General features: G+C 34.3%; 2 protein-coding genes across 5 annotated transcripts; one reads left to right on the forward strand and one right to left on the reverse strand.

The window, feature by feature from the left end:
- Positions 1 to 814: 814 nt before the first annotated feature.
- LOC130655455 (kinesin-like protein KIF9) lies at positions 815 to 9,351 on the reverse strand. The gene is made up of 8 exons (XM_057458212.1): positions 9,160 to 9,351; positions 7,162 to 7,307; positions 4,344 to 4,624; positions 3,576 to 3,965; positions 2,857 to 3,241; positions 2,414 to 2,547; positions 2,102 to 2,333; positions 815 to 1,441 (listed from the first exon to the last, which is right to left on the reverse strand). The coding sequence occupies exons 1-8, from the start codon at positions 9,333 to 9,335 to the stop codon at positions 870 to 872; spliced, it is 2,316 nt and encodes a 771-aa protein (XP_057314195.1). The 5' UTR covers positions 9,336 to 9,351; the 3' UTR covers positions 815 to 869.
- LOC130655454 (uncharacterized) lies at positions 9,250 to 19,160 on the forward strand. 4 transcript variants are annotated; one of them, XR_008984658.1, is made up of 2 exons: positions 9,250 to 9,823; positions 11,683 to 13,472. XR_008984658.1 is itself a non-coding variant. In XM_057458211.1 (2 exons), exon 2 carries the CDS (start codon positions 13,490 to 13,492, stop codon positions 18,461 to 18,463), a length of 4,974 nt encoding a protein of 1,657 aa, XP_057314194.1. In that variant the 5' UTR covers positions 9,591 to 9,823; positions 13,480 to 13,489; the 3' UTR covers positions 18,464 to 19,160. The 4 variants fall into 4 exon arrangements, 1 of the variants encoding a protein (XP_057314194.1); XR_008984657.1 differs by having other exon boundaries at positions 12,652 to 13,472; XM_057458211.1 differs by lacking the exon at positions 11,683 to 13,472 and adding an exon at positions 13,480 to 19,160 and having other exon boundaries at positions 9,591 to 9,823.
- Position 19,161: the final 1 nt, after the last annotated feature.

The following is a 19,161-nucleotide window of genomic DNA, read 5'->3' on the forward strand; positions in this document are numbered from 1 at the left end:
TATAACTAAAATAGTTAAAGGGCGCGAGATCAAACCAATTAAAACCTATTTTTGCTTTACCTGGATGTATTAGCAGATGATATATACAATCTCAATGAGATCTAAAAATCAACATATCCATATACCAATATACTAATATAGCAGATTAAATTTTTTTGTATTCTAGAAATTAGGAAAGATAATCTGACTTTTCAATTCGTGTAACAGTAGCACCAGATTAGATTAGTAGATTTACGATTTCTAGGGTCACACACTCTAGCCATATGAGCCATAAAATATGCACATCTATCTATTATCTACCTCCCATCCTCTAACATTTAATTTCATTGTAGGTCCGGCCAGACTTTGGGGACTATAGTAATAAAATAGTTTGGTTGTAAATGAACATTATTGTGGTTCAAAATGAACGTAAATGGATAAAAAAATTTCAAAAGAAAAAAATGACGAAAATGCAGAAGTTAGAATTACATCATTTCAAAGGGAAACAATTTAAAAAGGCATCATTAGAATTCTCGACATTCTCTTAAGATTTTTCAAACATTAGCCAACAGTTTTGCAAAGTTATAAAAATTCCAGACAATCCATGCATTTAGACGTCATGATTTCTTTTTATAAATTGTGAAGATGCATTTTGAGATTTTTTTGTGGGCAAAAAGCACAAAACGTACAAATTATGTCAGTATAGAACAAATCGTATGAAAAATTAGTCTTGGTCAAAATGTTAGAATGAGAGAAAACATCAGGAATTATTGCAGTACAAATATACGGGTGAATATTACGAAAACATGTGCAGTACTAAAAAATAAAATAAAAATTTTCGTAATTTATAAGAAATTTTGTTAAAAATAATTTTCTCGTACAAAAATAATTTAATGTATAATCATGCTGTTCGGTGGAGGCGCATTTCGCAAGGTTGACGTAACAGAGCCAGGGCGTTTCCTTATCGCGCCTAGTTTCCGCAAATTTGTTTGAGTTCGCGCGTTGTAAAAAGCCATTGAGCCAGGACATGTATATTTTGTTGCGATTTTTTCAGACTTCTCATTGGCTTCTTTTTCTGCATCAGGTAACATTTTTGAATTTGTTGTATTCAAACACACATCGGCTTCTTCTTTTACACCAAAGCTTGCTTCGTACCACACCTGAAATTCTGCAAGTAGCTGTTGGCGGCATTGTTTAACTAACTTTTCACAGTAAAATATATCAGAGTGGAGATTTTGTAGATGCTCGTAGTTCATTCGATAAGTGCTTTTTAAACCTTTTAGTTTTTGAATAAGATGAAATTCATCTTCATCCAAGATAACATCATCCTTTCTATCCTCGCCGTACTCCCGGGTTACAGTTAACTCTTCAAGCGCAATTTTCGTTTCGTCAATACTCAGCTTTGTTTCGTTAATACATGCCGATATTGTTTTCGCCTCATTCTTTTTATCGCGTAAAATGTCTGCAAAAAGAAAACAAAATAACGTCACGTGACAGCTTACTTTAACAAACTTGCCTCGCTTATAAGTCTACAAGCAATGTTTGCGAACTTTTACTTTTGTTGTAAACGGTTTTGCTAGCCTGGTGCGTCCTAATTTAAACCCAGTCTTTTTCATAGTAGTCATTGTTGGCTTTATTTCCTTATTGTCCATGGTCAAACGCTCACACAACACACTACCAACCTGGATATAATATTTGAGAAATTTTCCGTTTTAAAGGTTTTCTAAATAGACAAATATCATCACTTAGCCAGTGTCTTGTAGCCGACACGCTGCTATTGTTCTACTTTGGCAGGGGTGTAGGTGGAGTAACTAACGTCAGAAATGCGCTAGTGGAATTCCTACTATGTCTGTATTATGGAACAATCCACTTAACCACTGGAAAAGGTACGACAATTTTGGACCTAACAAAATAACCTAAAATTGCAAGTGATGTTTGACAAGTTCGCAGTGCGTGTTACTTGTGGTTGCGATCTTTAAAATTTCTCCCTTTTTTGATATTTTATGTCTAGGGCTGTAGATCAATCCCTTTTTACCCCATGTTGCTGCGATGATTATAAAGGTAACAAAACAATAAAATCTATCAGGTTTTATATTTAAAATTTGGCCAAACTAATTCATACCTTTGTTTTCCTGGAAAATAGTGCTTAACTTTTTCCCATAATCCGATTTAAACATTTCAAAAGCTTCTTGCTTCGACGGCGGAGTACTAGCACGTTCTCCAGCATCAACAGACACAACACTCGGGATATCTTCAACACTGATTTTTTGTTCGTTTTGTGGAGGAGTATTTTGAACAGGTGGAGAGCTTATTCTGCGTTCCGGTTCTGGAGTGTCTTTTGTTCTTTTACCTTTCTAAACAAAATAAGACATTTTTTAAAATGTCTAGCTTTAAAAAAATACTTTGCGAATTATTTGAGAGAGAAAGATAATACCTTCTTCGTGTTGGCGACAGCTGATGGCACAGCGGGCTTCACTCCATTACCCGCACGTCCCACACCAAAACTATTTCCGTCTGATTCGCCAACTAAACCGGTTTTTTCTGCTGTTGGCGGAGTAACCTCACTAACTAAAAGTAAAATCGTAAAATTCTATTCTATTCCAAAAAAAAATTAATGTTCACATTACTGTGGCACTTCAATTATTTGAGGAAGCGTTCATACAAGACAAGCGGTCCAAATCAACACTTTTTATCACAAATATATGTCGTAAATATATGATTAGGACAATCACAAATTTGGAAGCAAGTTGTGTGGAGGAAACACCAAGGTCCGAAATGACTACGAATTTGACAAAATTCAGATAAGTTTGAGGCTGGGCGTTCATTTTTGAGATGAGGGCGTTGAAGCATCAGAATATAAAACTTAGCTAGTTTTACCCTTTTCAGGTGAATCCACTTTCTCATAGATATCGTACTTTTCTCTTAACTTCTCCTCAATCTCAGTTTGCAAGTTTACAATGATATTTTTAAACTGCGTGAAAACCTCCTTTACTTGACGCAAATTGAGCACTGCTATCTCCGAAATATCATCATCAATGTATCTCTTCACTTGCTGTCTGATGTCTTTAATCTGAATATCAGAAAGAGGTTCGTAGTTAATCTGATTGCGATTCGTTAGTGTATCGTACATAGCAAGTTCTTTTCGAAGTGCACCAATTTCTTTTTCGTATTCTTTACACAGAAGCACGGGGTTGTAAAAACTGTTTACAGCTGGATATACTGGTACATGCATTACTCGGGCTGCAAAACGCAATGTAGATAACTAAAAGAAGAAGAAATGATTATAATAATAAAAGGCTTATAATCTATCAGAACACAGAAGCCTGAAATGTAATTTCAAAATGGCGACAATAGTGGAATTTTTTAATCTTCATTAAGTTTTGAGTACATTAAACAAGAAATTTATGCCAATTTATCGCTAAAATAGGATTTGGTTTACCAGAAACACTAAAAATACTTTTTACAGCAACGCCTTAACCTAAAAGATGTGTGATTGACAAAATCAAGTATTTACGCAAGTCAAGCATTACGAAGAGTATTTTTAAAAACGTCGTAACTAACCGTAAAAACAACAAGAATTAACATAAAAATAATACCGTTTCTTCTATATGTGTTTTGGTTCCCCAAATATTTGCAATCATCACAGTGTTGCAGCTCCCTCCAATCGTGTCTTTCAATACATGTGTTAACTTACTTTGTCGATACGGTACGTGTTGTCGTCTTCTATCTTCCAATGCAATAATGGCCTGTTCTAAGAAGGTCAAAGACTTGTTAATATACATGGCCTCCGCCTGTGTTTCTCCTGTTGACAACGTTTTTCCTAATCGCTCGGAGCCAGCCAAATCAACGAGGTTAATTTTGGAGGTAGTGTATTTTGTTTCGGAGTCTGTTTTCGAATGAGATTCTATGTATATGGTAAAGATGCAATGCGATCGTGAAGATGCTTTGTTGAGCTGGTGTTGACTTATAATACGATTTGATTCTCCCTGTAAAGTAATACGAAATACATCATTTATTAGTAGAAAACAGAACTTATTTTCTGGTAAACTCTAAATAATACCAAGTACACGTTGTTTTTTTATAAGAAACATACATTTTGAATTCAGCCTGGATGTTTCTTAACTTTAAGTACATTTTATGAAAATTTATAGTCAGGGAACAGGGTTTTTCTAAATTTGAAATAGTTTTCAGCTAAAGACCTGTAACTTATCAACATACTTTTTAATTTCCTGAATATTTTGCAAGTTAGGAGTTGACAGTCTATAATTTCTAAACTTAGCAAAGTGTGTTTTTTATAAAAAAGAAGTGATGGTAATATCAAGCAGACAATGGATATTTCCAGGACATAAGAAAAGTGAACAAACCTCAAAGAGAAAGTTTAAAGCATCTTCTTCTGTTTGTGCAATGTGACAAGCAAGACCTTTGACATAAGTGCCTCCTTCTTCATCTTCTACAATAACCAGCTCTTGCAACGCACGTTCTGGATGTAACGTTGCTAGCAAATCAAACATTTCTTCTTTGTATATCTCCAAGTAGGAGATGCGCACAGTTATATCATACTCATGTTTCTGCTTGTTGATTTCTTCATACAAATCAGAGAGAAGGCGTGGAGTAATTCCTCTGTTCTGGAAATTATTTGTCGTACCTGTAAAGTACAGAAATTAACAGATACTCCATAAGACGGACATCTCTGATTAACGGACAGTTTTCATTACATTGGCCAAATTCTTGTCAATGTCTTATAGAAACATTCTGGTAAGGAATAAGCAGTCACTCGAAATTACGAACAAACTTTTATGCACTGAATGGGTATTTTTGAAATCCTTTCTAATTGGAGGAAAGCTGAAGAAAATAATGCAACTGCTTTTTGTAAAATAAGGAACAAAAACATTGTTCACTAAGAGTTTTATTGTTGTTGCTATTTTTAGCATTTAGAAACAGTATAATTTAGTTCTCTTTCTGCTTTTTTCCGCAAGCCCCCAAATCCCCAAATAAGACATAAAATCACTTGACATAGAAACCAACTTTCCAAAAAACAGACATCTCATGTTAGTGGACAGATTTTTTGGTATCAATGGTGTCTGATAAATTAGAGAGACGTAGTAATGTAAACGATTTTATGCATCATTTATTTCCTCCAATTGTAATCATGTTTACATTGCCCATATGTAGACTCTTTGAACTTCACGACAACAAAACTGACGATGCTGTACATTTTTAAAGTGCTGGAATTTAAATCATATTCTTGCAACAAGATGAATCTGTGCTGCATCATTACCATCAAAAGTGATAAAAATAAAAAGGTTTAAAAATACTACCATGTAGGAGCAATGAAAGGTTGACAATTTTGCATTAAAGATTTAGGATTCTTAAAAGATTGTTGCTAATAACAGCATTACATTCATTCTCTCCTAATGTAATTTTTATGTAAACATTTTTAAATAGAAATAAAATCTTTTAAAAAAAAAAAATTCCTGACAATAATGAAACGAAAACACTTTTTGCTCTTAAATTTTAGCTCTTAAATAGTTGTTGAAAAATTGGACAATTGATTAAATTTTTTTTGTTCAATGTAACAAAGTGAAAGATTTGTAAATAGCAGTATAGATGTTTTATATACTCAAATTCCTCTACATCGAATCTGTTCTTATTACCTCCTGTCAAGTCTTTCTTGGTCTACCTTTGGACATTGCCAAAGAAAGTATCAAGTTTCTACACTTTCTTCCCAATTATCCTCCTCCATTCTTTTCAAGTGTCTCAACCAACTCAATCTCCTTATCTGGATAACATCTTTAATGCTATAAATACCTAGGCTACTTCTTAATTTATCTGAACTCACTGTCCATATCTCACTACTGTACAACATAACACTTCTTACACAGGCCTCATACAACCTATACCTTTTATCGCAATTGGCTCTGCTAGACAAAAATTGAATTACTACCAACCCCAACTCTTGTAAACTCCACAAAGCCAGTTTCTAACTACAAGGTCACACTTGGCTTAAAAGCTACTAATTATGACTTTAGAATTTACTCTAAACCCTTCTTCAATTTTTCACATTTTTTAACTAATTCTTCCATTAACTTCATCAACAGCACTTCCAAGACTAAATCAAACAACAAAGGACTAAGCACAGAACCCTGATGTACAACTTTTTTAACACTAAATTCTTCCTAAGTGAATCATTAATCCTAGCACAACTTCTAGTATTGCTGTACATAGACTTTATTTAACTTAACTAGCCACTTATCCACAACTATTTTTTTCATAGCCCATCAAATGACTTTATGTTAACTCTATCAAAAGCTTTCTCTTAATCTACAAAGGCAAAATAGAGATTCTTTCTCGTTCCTCAATACTTTTCCTGAAGCTATTTGAGTAAAAATATGGCATCTGTAGTGTCACACCCTGAAATAAAACCAAATTGCATCTTATCTATATCAATTCATTTTGTAAGAAACTTATCAATTAATCTTTCAATAACCTTTTTCCTTAATTACTTGATCAACCAACTTCAACCTTATATAGTTACATCTCACTAACCCTTACCCTTAAAACAATTCACTATTACACTTGACTTCCATTCACTCGGGATAGCACCATCCTTTATAATCTGATTAGCAAGACTTATAATAAGCTCAACTCCAGTATATCCAGATGCTTTAACTATCTCTGCAACAACATCTGATCCTCCTGCAGCCTCATTTTTCTAATAACCTCTACCCACTACCCATTTTGTCTTGATCTGCATCATCATCAAGCAAATTATCCCAATCAAACTTAAAATATTTTTAACCTTATATGCCTTGTCAAAACTGTTAAATACAATAACTAACCCAGACCCAATTTTTTATAAAACTAAAAAAGATTTTTAAAAAAAAGATAAAAATTCCTAAACAACTTTTCAAGCTCTTTCATTATGTAATCAACTTGTTTTTTCCATTGTTCAAAATATAATTAGCTTTGCAAAAGTCAAACAAAGATAGCATCAGAAAGCACATCTTTAAAACTTGTGGAGCAGAGCTATGTAGTTATGTTGGCAATATATATTGGCCAATGTATATATTTTTTAATTTTTTAATTGTATTATAAAATGATCTTGTTTATCAACATCTTGTTTATTGTATTATAAAACGAAACTTTTATCTCTCTGCAAAGATACACATTTAAAATTCAAACCTGTAATTGTGTATGTTTTTCCAGCACCAGTTTGACCATACACAAACAATGTATTGTTGTATCCATCAAGTGCATTCTTTAATATGCCACTAGTGCATGTTTTGTAAACCTCTTCTTGTGATGCATTATGCAAAATACCATCAGTCCTATAAAGAAATATCAAAGTTGTGCATATGACCTGGAGAATAAAGATAATATATATTTGATAAGTCAGGTTAAATTTGGCTGAGAGCTGAGCTTCTGTGTAGCTAAATGCATAATTTTCTTGTAACATAGTGAAAAAATTTCATAACAAAAGAAAAAAAAAACATTTAAAAATTGTTAATAGAAAAGCTTTTATGTAATTTACTTTTTACAGGATCCATGGTATTATTAGTAATCTGCTGAATGTTAATAAAATCATACAAGTTTGTTCCTAGGGCTCTTACCTATATCTGTCTACATGGATCGAAGTATAGTCGCATATCATGTGTAGAAGTGTCTTAGGGATGGGGTTGGATATAATCTCTATGTATCATTCATCTTAAGAAAAATTTTCAGACGTGTAAAACGAAGAAATTTTATTAATTTCACTATTCGTTCTTTTCAAGTTTCTCCACCACTCCCATTGTTATTTTCGAATATGTTAGTTGGGTCAAAAAGTTTGATAAATGCTATCACACACAAACCCCGAATGTTCCATGTAAAAAATGACCAGGGATGGAAAGCATCTATGGTAATTTCTGGTGATCTGCTTCTGCATGTTATGTAGCCAATTGATATTTATTTTGGTTGTATCTTGTGCTTTTTAATGGTTTTCATCTACTGGTTATTTAAGCTTGTTTCCTAGTGGTTTCTGTCCATTTCCTGGTCTCTGCTTGTTTTCTTGTTATTTCATGTTTTCGTTAGTACAAATAATTAGGTACTACGTTTTGGTTGGTTTTCTCTGGTTATTATGTGTAATAACCAATAGAGAAAATTTAATTATAATTCATCAATTATCAATTAAAGCATCATTTTTTTCTAATTTTAAATTACTGTACTAGGGGTTGTGTCTATATTTGTGCTGCCATGCAAAATGTCGATTGATATTATGTTCTCAATTAAAAGAGTTATTCCAATACTGTTTTAATTTTTCTACATAAACATTATACCGTATACCGTCCTAATTATGTGAACGTCTTAATTTCATGATTTCACCCCTCTCTGTAACTTTCTCTTTTTACTGGCAATAATGGATGGCAAAAAAATTTATTACTATGTATGTTCTCCTTCACAATCATTTTAATCATAAATTAGACTTTAGAAATAATTCTAGTTGATCTTACATTGAAAAAAAAACACATTACGGAAGTGAGATATAAAACATCGAAATAGGACGTTGCACAAACCCCTACTTTTTTCACCAGCATTTTTGCAAATTTGTTTCCAGGGATGGCTTATAGTCGAAACCATGAAGTTATGTTGTGTTATGTCGTGGCGCCGTAGATTAGTGGTTATAGCTCTCGTACTCTGTGCGGGAGACTGGGGTTCGATTCCTCTTGACGGCGATTCAACATGGGCGAGTGAATGTTACCATAGCCCCGGGTTAACCCAAGCCATGTGAGGAAAATTGGGAAGATGGCACACTGTGTGGGCCGTTGGATGTTGCCGGGAGTTGTCTAGTAGAGCGCGGGCTCTAATTGGGTCTGCGTAGCTCAAAATGAGCATTAAATACTCTAGGACTCTCCATCTACGCCATGGACCCTCCTGGAAATAATAGTCAGGGTATATCCCTCGATATTTGTGAGGCTAGCCATGTAAAATATGCACATCTATCTATCTATCTCATGTTGTGAGCGGAGTTGCAAGATTGTCGCTAAAGCTGTTTCTTTAGATAATCACGTAATTAGCTACACAACAATAGCCTTTAATTTTATCTAGCTAACTAGCTATCTAAAACAAACTTTGAAAATAAGTTATGGCCAACCTTGTGTATTCACAACACAGTGTCCTGAAATGCAGAAAAATATTACTTACTGAAAATGCCAGTCTGAGATCTGGTTATTGATGTAACCAACATTTTGTTTTTCTTTTTCAGCATGAATGTTTAACGATTTTAAATCTTCGACTAAATCAATACAATCATTGGCAAAACGAACTGATGGCTTTATTCGCAAATACACCTGAATATGCTCGTTACTCGACGATATCATTTTTTATACGTCTAAAAATATTAATGTGAAAATACAACAAATTTCAAATAAGGAAAGGAGCATCAGCAAAGGTCGCCATTTTACTTGATAGTGTAAATAAATATTCTGTTGCCGAACAACTGTTCGGTAAATTACTCCGGACGTACGTGCGCAAGATAGTTCCGGAACTATAATAATAAAAACACAATAATTTTTCCAATTATCTAAGTTAATGTAAATTTAGATTATTAAGCCATAAAAAATTATTATAAGGATGAAAAATTATTTTTAAAGGACGGTTATGAAAAATCTACGCTACAAATAACCTGTATTAATACACTTTTTACCCCCGTCATATTGTTTGCTTACCGAAGCACGCTATGTAGTTTAAATGCTATTTCTTGAACCATCAAAACAAATAATTCTCAAGAAAGTGAAACAGAAATGGAAAAGAAGAAACTGGGGTGTTCATCACGGTTTTGATTTTATTATTCAGTTTGTTAATTTTTGTAAGTTGTATTTTTATTTTTTGTAAATACCATCTGTTCTAGCTAGACAGTACAGCGACGGAGAAATATAAAGGATTTTTAGTACATTGTTAGCTAGCTAGTGGCGGCTTACAAGTCTCGTACGATTGATGGGGGAAGGTAGTGCAGATCATTTACACTCCCTCTTTTAAAACATGCATTCATCTTCAACAGAGGTAAATACAATGCAAGAAAAATTATCATTTGTTTTTCACAAATCTCGGATTATAACAAAGTTTTCAAAAAAACATCACTAAGAGGGTGCTTGAGTGACCTGATTTTTCTATGAATAAATGAAATATTCTTCTTTCTGGGTTAAAAAATCTTAAACATTAGCCCTAGTAGTATTCCATTGCTTCCAAACATGTGCTTGGTTAACTTTAACATACTTTCATATGCAACACAAAGATACTGTTCTGCCCAGATTGCGAAAACGGCCTGTTTATAAACAGGACGGCCGGATTATGGTACGCATGTCCCGATTATTTTTCTTTTGCCCTGATTATGTCGTGGTGACCAAATTATGAACGCTGTGATCAGCATTTTCTTCGAACTTTTGTGAAAAAACTATTGATGAATTATTGTCACATGCCATTTTTCCTTGCAAGATAATACTATTGAAAACTGGGCATAGTAAAAGAAAAAAGTCTCGACATAATTTTTCTCTGCATGATAAAACACCATTGAAAACTAACTAGATTTGGCGGATGGATTCATTTTTATTTTTTGCAGGAATTGAATTCTGGGTATGACATAAAAATGTTATACATAAGCTGGCCCGCCTCAATTATTTTCGTTCTATAAGTCTCAAATAATATTAGACTGCTGTTGAACATAAGTCTGCCTGCCCCGATCATGTTTGTTTTAAGCAGCAAATAATATTAGACTGTCGTACATAAACTGGCCTGCCCTGATTATGCTCCTTTTATAAGTGCCAAACTGTCATACATAATAAGTCGGCCTGTCCTGATTATGTTTTTAACCGGGGCAAGCTTCCGTACATAATCAGGGCAGCGCTTATTATCCGGGCAGAACAATACTCTAGATTACACTATTTAAGCAACCTATGGGTTTTCTGTCTTTTTAATTTATTGCAAAATAGAAAAGTAAAAGTATAGTGCGATTTAACTATACAACCTGTACAAAAACATGTTCAACGTAGGATTGCCACAGTGTTTTTCAAATTCGTATTGTTTGATCAATCAGTTTTTATTAAATCTTGTGTGAAGAGGTTTAAAGTTTATGACAACTTCATTTTGTACACTATGAATATTTCCTCCTTATAAGCAAAGCAAATTATCAAAACTACAAAACAAGAAATGTGAGTTTATATATGTTTTAAGGTGTTGGTCAAGACAAGAACACTTATATATGTTGTTGAATATATTATATAGCTCCTCACTTGTTACATATTTCTTGTCTACTGATACAAACTAGCACACCCACTGGCCATACCTAGACTCTTAATCCTACAGTTAAAGGAGAGTCTGTTCTAGAACCCAGGTGGTCAGGGGCAAGTAGAGAACAGAATACCAAAACAAACATGGCTGACTCACTGCCAAACGAATGCCATGTTTGCAGGGCAGAAAACACGGAGGTAAATAATATAAACTATATACAATTTATAGGTACAAAATAATTCTCCAACACTCTCCCCACTGGCCATACCTAGACTCTTAATCCTACAGTTAAAGGAGAGTCTGTTCTAGAACCCAGGTGGTCAGGGGAAAGTAGAGAACAGAATACTAAAACAAACATGGCTGACTCACTGCCAAACGAATGCCATGTTTGCAGGGCAGAAAACACGGAGGTAAATAATATAAACTATATACAATTTATAGGTACAAAATAATTCTCCAACACTCTCCCCAACTTTCTGAAGATATCACAATACCTTAAACAACCAAATAAATTGTAACTCTGCTCCGACACCCAATTGAATCCAATCGACAGCCAATTGCGCATGAATATCTACACCCCATAGAATCTTCACCAATTGCAGGATCAACAGCCATCAGAAAGAGAAAGTTGGTTGTCAAAGTTGAAAAGTTGGTTGTCAAGCTAAATTGGCAGGCAAAGGCAGCATATTTAAATCAGGCAGATATTTCATAAGGAAAGGATATTTGGAAAGCATCTCAACCTCATTTTTCAAATTAATCTTTCATTGCTGGATATATAATGCATTTGCTTGAAAATGATTAGCTAACATTATTTCTGTCCTTAAGAAAGGCTTGTCTATGGAAAGTAGAATTATAGAACCTTTAGTTTTTCAAAGGTGTTTAAGCTACTTATCGCAAACCAACTGAACACCTTTATGGAGCCTCACCTTTCTAAATTCCTCTTGGTTTTAGAAAGCGACACAGTTCTCAACATGCTTTGCTTAATATGCTATGAAGTTGGGAATTTTGCTTGCACAACTCTGGAAAGGTTGCTGCTGTTCTTATAAACAAGTCAAAAGCCTTTGTTTGTCTTTCTCGTGAACTATGATTTGTTCTTGTTTATTGTACGCTATGTTTTATTGTGTTTTTGTCTCTTAGAGGTAGCCTATATGTTGTGTTTTGCGTGCATAATTCCTGTTTGTCAATATGTAAAGTATCTGTGCCGTGTGGGTACGTATAGGTGAAGTTTGGAAAATTTTGTGTTTTAGCAAATATATATGTTTTTCTTGCGTTTGTTATTTATGTAGAATGTATTGGGCGTTTAACATCAGGCTTGCAGAATTAGTTTTGTTTCATTTATTTTATTTGTTTTATTTCTTTGTTTTTGTTGTTTTATTGCAAGTATATAACTTAGTTTTTGTTTGTTTGTAGCTTTGCGAATTGTGAAAGAAAAGTTAATATCGCACTTCATGTCCGTAAGATGGCTCACCCCATACTCGCTACTGCTACGTTGCATTTAAAATAGCCATTTTTCAGGGATAATGTAAATTTAGAGATATGCGAAAAATTTGCAGTTTAATTTTGGTTCATTTTTTTCATCTAGTTTAACAAAGTTGTAAAGTGATTGTGTTTTGTGAGTAGAAGAATTGGAAAAAACATTGTCTGAAGTTCGTCTGCAAATGAAAAATATAACAAAATGCAAAATAAATTATGGAAACATTGATGTAATATGATAATTAGATTAATATCAAAGATAGTCACCCCAATATATGTATTATCCCTTCTCTACGTAAGTGCCGAGACAAGAAGGTCTTCATTACAATCTGCACTTGTGAAAATGCGTTAACAAAGTGCTTTGTGCTATGTATAACCAACTTTCTACTACTTCAATAAAAACAAAATTATAATTAAAGTCTGTATTAGAAAGAAAATAGAAGAAAACTTTTTTCTATTGGTTTAATGACAAGAGATTCTTACCATTTTTTGTTCTTTATACGAAATATAGTCGAAATATTATTATAATGGTATGCATATTAAAATATTAAATAAATGCGTTGTTTCTTGTGTATGACTCACCCGCGTTGAAGTGTCCTTTGCTCTACCGATCCAATTTGGTTTTAGACAATTACACAAAATTTAATTTGTCCTAGGTTTTTTTATTTTCCAAAGTTCTTCAAAATATTTTTAAGAATCCAAAATTCTGGAAACCTTTTTTTCCAGAAACACCAAACAAAATTTCCTGAAATATTCTTATTATAGGTTAGCAACGATGTCAGAAATTGTGGATTGTATTGCGTTTATCGTTCGCAAAACATGTTGGTCATTGTACGTATTTATGAAATTTCTCTTGTTGCGATTTCTTGACTTGCTTGGACTGATTTTCAATGTGGCTGCTTGTTGCACAATTATTAGGCTACCATTTATGATAGCTCATTTTGTACACATGCACTCATTCGCGGATTGGAGACTTAATGGTTTGATACAGCTTATAATATTCATAACAGATCTTCCCATCATTTTAATGGCGTTGGTTGTGTTTGTTACACTCATACGAGTTTATCCTTGTTGTAAAGACTTAAAAGAAACTTGGGATGGATGGAGATATTATGACTTGTACTATACAGGCATTGGAATTCGAATTGTTGTCATGCAGCACTTTTTCACCTTGTTTATTGATGTGTTCTGCATACCTTCTGCAGTTATCGTCTTATTGTCATGGAGAAGTTGCAGGTTTGTAACCAAATTTAAAAATGCTGAAAATGATTGGAAAAGAAGAAAACTTTGTTTTGTAGAATGCGCACAGATATTTCTTGACATACCGTTACTACTAGCTTTTGTTATTGTGTGTATTTCCTGGAGATTGCCATTTGTAATATATGACATTAAGCGTGATACGAAAAAAGCACGTGGCTGGAACGAGATACGATTCCGTGGATTAGAACAAATGTTTTACCTTTTTGTGGACATCCCATGTTTCGTTTTGTTCTTGATTACCATTATATCATGGCGATCACCCATACTGGTATGGCAGTTAAATGGTTACGACACAAGTTTTTTTAAGAACAGTGTACAATGGCGACTAAGGTCAATTGTATTGCTGCAATTTATTTACTTATTTGTTGACGTGCCATGTATAGTCATGTCTGTATTTCTTTTTGCAACTCTTTGGCGTCTCCCTTCAATGTACAGTGGCATAAAGAAAGTTTTAAGCGAATCCTATGAACGGAAAAATTTTTATAAAAAAGAGTTTAAAGCAAGAAATGTGATATTACAACAATTCGGAATGATTTTCGTTGATTTGCTTTGCTTTGGTATGGCTTTATTTATGCTGATGACTTTGTGGAGGACATATCCACTGTTGAAAGATTTTAAAAAGTACTGGAAAAAATATCGCATGAGCACTGTTCATGAAAGGGACACATATGGCACATTTGAACAGTCAAAAAAATTTAGTGTGATCTCTTCCGACGCTAATGTAAGCAGAGATGACGATGCGGAAATCTGTAATGTAATGAATAGTGAAGGGGCTGAGGTGGAAAATGAACCAGAGCAGATTGTATCAACTGATGTCGTGCCAAAACCTGAAGAAGAAGATGAACAAAAACATAAACCGTTGTCTTGGAATAAATTTACCTGGAAACTTCGTAAAATGACGTGCATCCATTTTTTCATGTTTTTCATAGATCTACCAGCTATACCGTTGGCAATTTTATTAATAGTGACAGTGCTTCGTACAACAAAGTTCATATCAGCTATTTTAGGGAGTGGAAATTTCTACATGATGTTCGCCATCACTGTGTACTATCAAACAGTAAGGTTTTTCCTAGATTTATGTTGTGTCTTATTGTTTCTGGTGTTAATGATATTAAGACCCGTTCAGTCATGGGTGTATTTACTAGAGGATGAGGAACACAAAAAGTACAGACTTCTAGGTGATATTACTGTTTGGACGCCGGACATTGTTGCTGATAGAATGCATGTGTACGAACATATGATGGAAAGTATTGCGTTAGATATTAAACATCTGGATGTTGGTCATCAAGTTGCACAAAACAAACTAACCACGATTATGGATGTGCATTTGGAACGACTTGACAGATTGCGTTGCAGACTTCAGGATAACGAAATAGAAGACGAATTTGGTTATATACTTTCCGTAGTTATGTTTCATGAACGAAAAAGAGTGAATAAAATAATGCGTAAATTTACTTTAGAACGCAATTTCATACAACGTGCTGATACAGAATTACATGATCTCAATGTACTGGAATGGACCAATGAAATGCGGAAATTTAATGAAAACCTCGATGTTTATTATGAAAAACTTAAAAATTATAAACCTGAAAAGGTTCCTCTTTATGAAACAAAGACAGGTTTGTCGTTGCGTACAAGAAAGGAGACACGTCAGGTGTTACTTCATTGTTTACCACGTGGTAACGCTGTCACTATTATTATGGCATTGTTATGTTGCATACCTGTGTATCGGATGCCGACGATGATAAGAAAACTTTTCAGACAATGGTATAACCGATTCGAGATTGTTATAATCACCATTAAAGAGTACGCTTTAGACGCGCTTGCTTTATTGAGAATCCTGATTGTTCTTATTTGTGTTTATCGTGCTCCAATGATGTTGGTTGATATTTTTGATTGCATTGTGGAAAAACGAAGCTGGAAAGCAGTGAGACATATCACGAAGAAGTACCCTGCAGAAATTGCAAGTGACATCGTTAACATGTTCGTGATAGTATTTAGTTGGGAAACTCCGAGGTTTCTCTTCACAGCTCTACTGTTCGGTTTACTGGTTCCTGCAGACTTGTTTATGACAATTGTTAAAATATTCATAAAAGACAAATGTTTGATATATGTGTTAACACTAATCATATACGTGATCATCATGGGCTTCCCGTTCGTATTTACTTTCTATGCAGCTAATTATATTCAAGAGCACAAAGATGGAAGGATGAATGTCTTACTTTTGTGTGTGTTTTCGGCTGTTCTGCTGTTTCTTCTTTTACTCATGGTGATGGCTTTAATTAAAGATCAAAAGAAAACGTTTCTTTTGGAAATGCCAAAATGCGATTATGTGCGGTTATCTTGGTATAACATTAACGTGTTTTTATTTGAAATCTTAGAATTTTTACAAACAATGGCGCTGACATTTAAACTTCAATCGATACCTATGTATGGCTCTGAAACCTTGGAGAATGTATCCAAGTATTTGTTGTTTTCGTTTTTACCGTTCGAAAGTATTTTCTGGATAACTGTGTTCTTGTTTGTCGTGTGGTTTTTCTTGTGCGCTGCACCTGTCATACTGGAGAATATTTTGGAGAGTTTTCCTGCGGGCAGCTGTGCAAAACGGAGCAGTTGGAGATTAGCCATGTCGCTTTTTGCGAACACTCTGTTTGTGACCATGATTGAGAATTTAACTTCGTTTTCTGCTTGCAGATACCAAACTTGTCCAGTTGTTAATTCAACGAGTCTAACAAACTACAGCATAACAAAATCAACTTTTAATCATTCCTCCTGTATGACCTCAACTTTTATGGAAGATGATTCATTTCAATGCTGGAATGGAGATCACAAAGGATATGCCGCATTTGGTTTGGTTTCCTTGGCATGGTATTCAACAACGTCCCTTATATTCGGAACGCAGTATGGTGATCCGAACACATCGAAACAGGATATCGGTTTTTCGCCAGTATATAATACCGTTGTAAACATACTAAAAGTAGCCATGATTACAGCAGTTACGATCATCACAGACCAGCACTTTGTAGTTGTTGGTGTATTACTTGTATGTAATCTGCTGCTAGTTGTATTCACAGTTACATTTCGCCCCTTATTCAAATACAGTGCATGCAACTTACCAAGTATTCTCGTATGGCGCGTGTTCACTTTTGTAAGCTGTGGAATAGGAGTTATAGCCGTTCTAGTTGCTTATATTCAAAACGAAAGCGATTCAAAGATTCCTTTGCTGAGCATATTTGTCGGTATTTTTATCGCTTTTGTTGTTTCTTTTATATTTGCCGTACGACTCCGACGTACAAGTGACATTGAACGTGATCGTGAAAATTTCAAGAAGGAGATTCTATCTTTGGAAGGTCGACTGTTAAAGAATGGTTGGCTTTCCAAGAAGTGGAATACTGATCGCAAAACATGGTATCGCTTACTGAATAGTGTACGCGAAGCCAGTAGGAAAGACAAGAATGCTGATCCAAAGAAGTGGGAGTTACCGGAACTTATGCCAGTTGTTGCAGAATCAGAAGAAGTACCAGGTCTGTCACCGACTGGAACTAATGTTATTAGCGACTCCACAATGACAAGTACGGGCGATAATAGGTGTTCTATCATGCTTCCGCAATCGTCTAGCGATGATTTTGAGTCAGGAAAAATACCTCCGCCGCCCAGTTACCATCAAGCAAAAACAGCAGAAACTGTTAATTTTACACCCATTGAAGGTTTTGAAATCTCTCTTGATTTGTCTAAATTGCAAAAGAACGGGAAAAACTTGCTGCTGACATTGGAGAAACACATTATGTATGAGGCTTACAGATATTCGTTTCTCACTCAAAGGACAGTTTGGCTTAATGCTGTCATTCAAAGTGACTGGTCTGGTTTACTTCAATGTCTTCGTATACTGAACAGGAATATTGAAGGGTCTTATGATAAACCGACTTTTTTGGATATTTCATTGTCAAAACCATCTATTGACAGTGACAAGCTTCGGAGGGACCCACAAGACGAGCAATTGCCTCCAACTGAATTTGTTAAGCTCTCGAAAGAAGCTATAGCGCAACATTCTGAAGACTGTCGCCAGAAAGCATTAAATGACTTTGCGCTGTTTCCGGATCGTGGAGTTGAATGGAGTAGGATATTGGACAAACTGCTCCCCGTGGCACCTGTGTTTAAATCTTGGAATTACTCTGAGAATATCTCGTTTGAATTAAAAAGTCGTCGTGTGAATACTGGGACAATTGTGGAAATCGAGGAGAACGGAAATAAGCTGGCAATAGGGGTGAGCTTTACGATTGGAAAAATATTACGTGGTCATTTGAGTAAAAGTGGTCTTGTGTTTGAAAAAGGTTTTGAGCCAATTGCGAAAAAGGGTCCAGTGAAAATTGCTTTAAAAGATGCAGTGTTTATATTGAAGAACGATAATGAACTTTATCTGGTTGCGAACGGAAAGAAAGTAAAATATGAAATAGCCATGGCTTCTTGTAAAACAATCAAGTGGAGTTAAATCTTTGTTCTCACTGCTCGAAATATAAAACATATATCCAACAAATTATGAGGTCGTAGTGTGGTTTCCATAAGCCAAATCTCATTAGACCCTTGCTTCAGAATTTTTTTTAATCAAAATTTCATTTAACTTGTTAAATATTTCTTATGGATTTGTATACATTTATACACACAATTTTCTACTTCTTTTATTATATTTAACTTATATTTCTTTTATAACATTCACGATAATTCAATGTGTGAATTTTTTTTATGCGGATTCGATCGCCAGAGTTTCGGGCTAAGACGGCGGCATTGTTTTGGCCAATTTTTTTTCCTGAGTCAGAATAAAGTCTAACAAATTTTCGTATTTTAATACATGCATAACAAATTAAGTTACTTAAACTTTCATTGTTTTTTTTTTTTATTTAAAGTTTCTTAGTTGTTGTTTTTACACGCTATGTCAAGTTTGGTAAATGAACACAATTTTTTCATTTCTCTGATATTTTACATTTGTGTCTTAATAGCACATTGTTTTCGCAGTTGTGTCCAAGGTTTTTGCGGCCTCTTGAAATTTGAACGAAATGTCTTTGGCCGAGTTTGATTAATTTCTTTTTTTATTTATTTATATTTTATATTAAGTTGTTTTTTTTAAACACTTGCCCATATTTAAAAAAAAATGGTTGTAATGTTAATGATAAAATAAATGGTAAATGCAAC

The sequence above is a fragment of the Hydractinia symbiolongicarpus genome, chromosome 8 (genome assembly GCF_029227915.1).
Source record: "Hydractinia symbiolongicarpus strain clone_291-10 chromosome 8, HSymV2.1, whole genome shotgun sequence".
Taxonomy (NCBI): domain Eukaryota; kingdom Metazoa; phylum Cnidaria; class Hydrozoa; order Anthoathecata; family Hydractiniidae; genus Hydractinia; species Hydractinia symbiolongicarpus.

Excerpts from the sequence above, each read along its gene's own strand:
- LOC130655455 (XM_057458212.1), bottom strand. The coding sequence starts at position 9,335 with ATGATATCGTCGAGTAACGAGCATATTCAGGTGTATTTGCGAATAAAG. Across the intron at positions 2,548-2,856 it reads AGTGGATTCACCTGAAAAGG|TTAGTGAGGTTACTCCGCCA; the intron begins GTAAAACTAGCT and ends TTTTACTTTTAG. Across the intron at positions 2,334-2,413 it reads CTGTCGCCAACACGAAGAAG|AAAGGTAAAAGAACAAAAGA; the intron begins GTATTATCTTTC and ends TATTTTGTTTAG.
- LOC130655454 (XM_057458211.1), top strand. The coding sequence starts at position 13,490 with ATGTCAGAAATTGTGGATTGTATTGCGTTTATCGTTCGCAAAACATGT.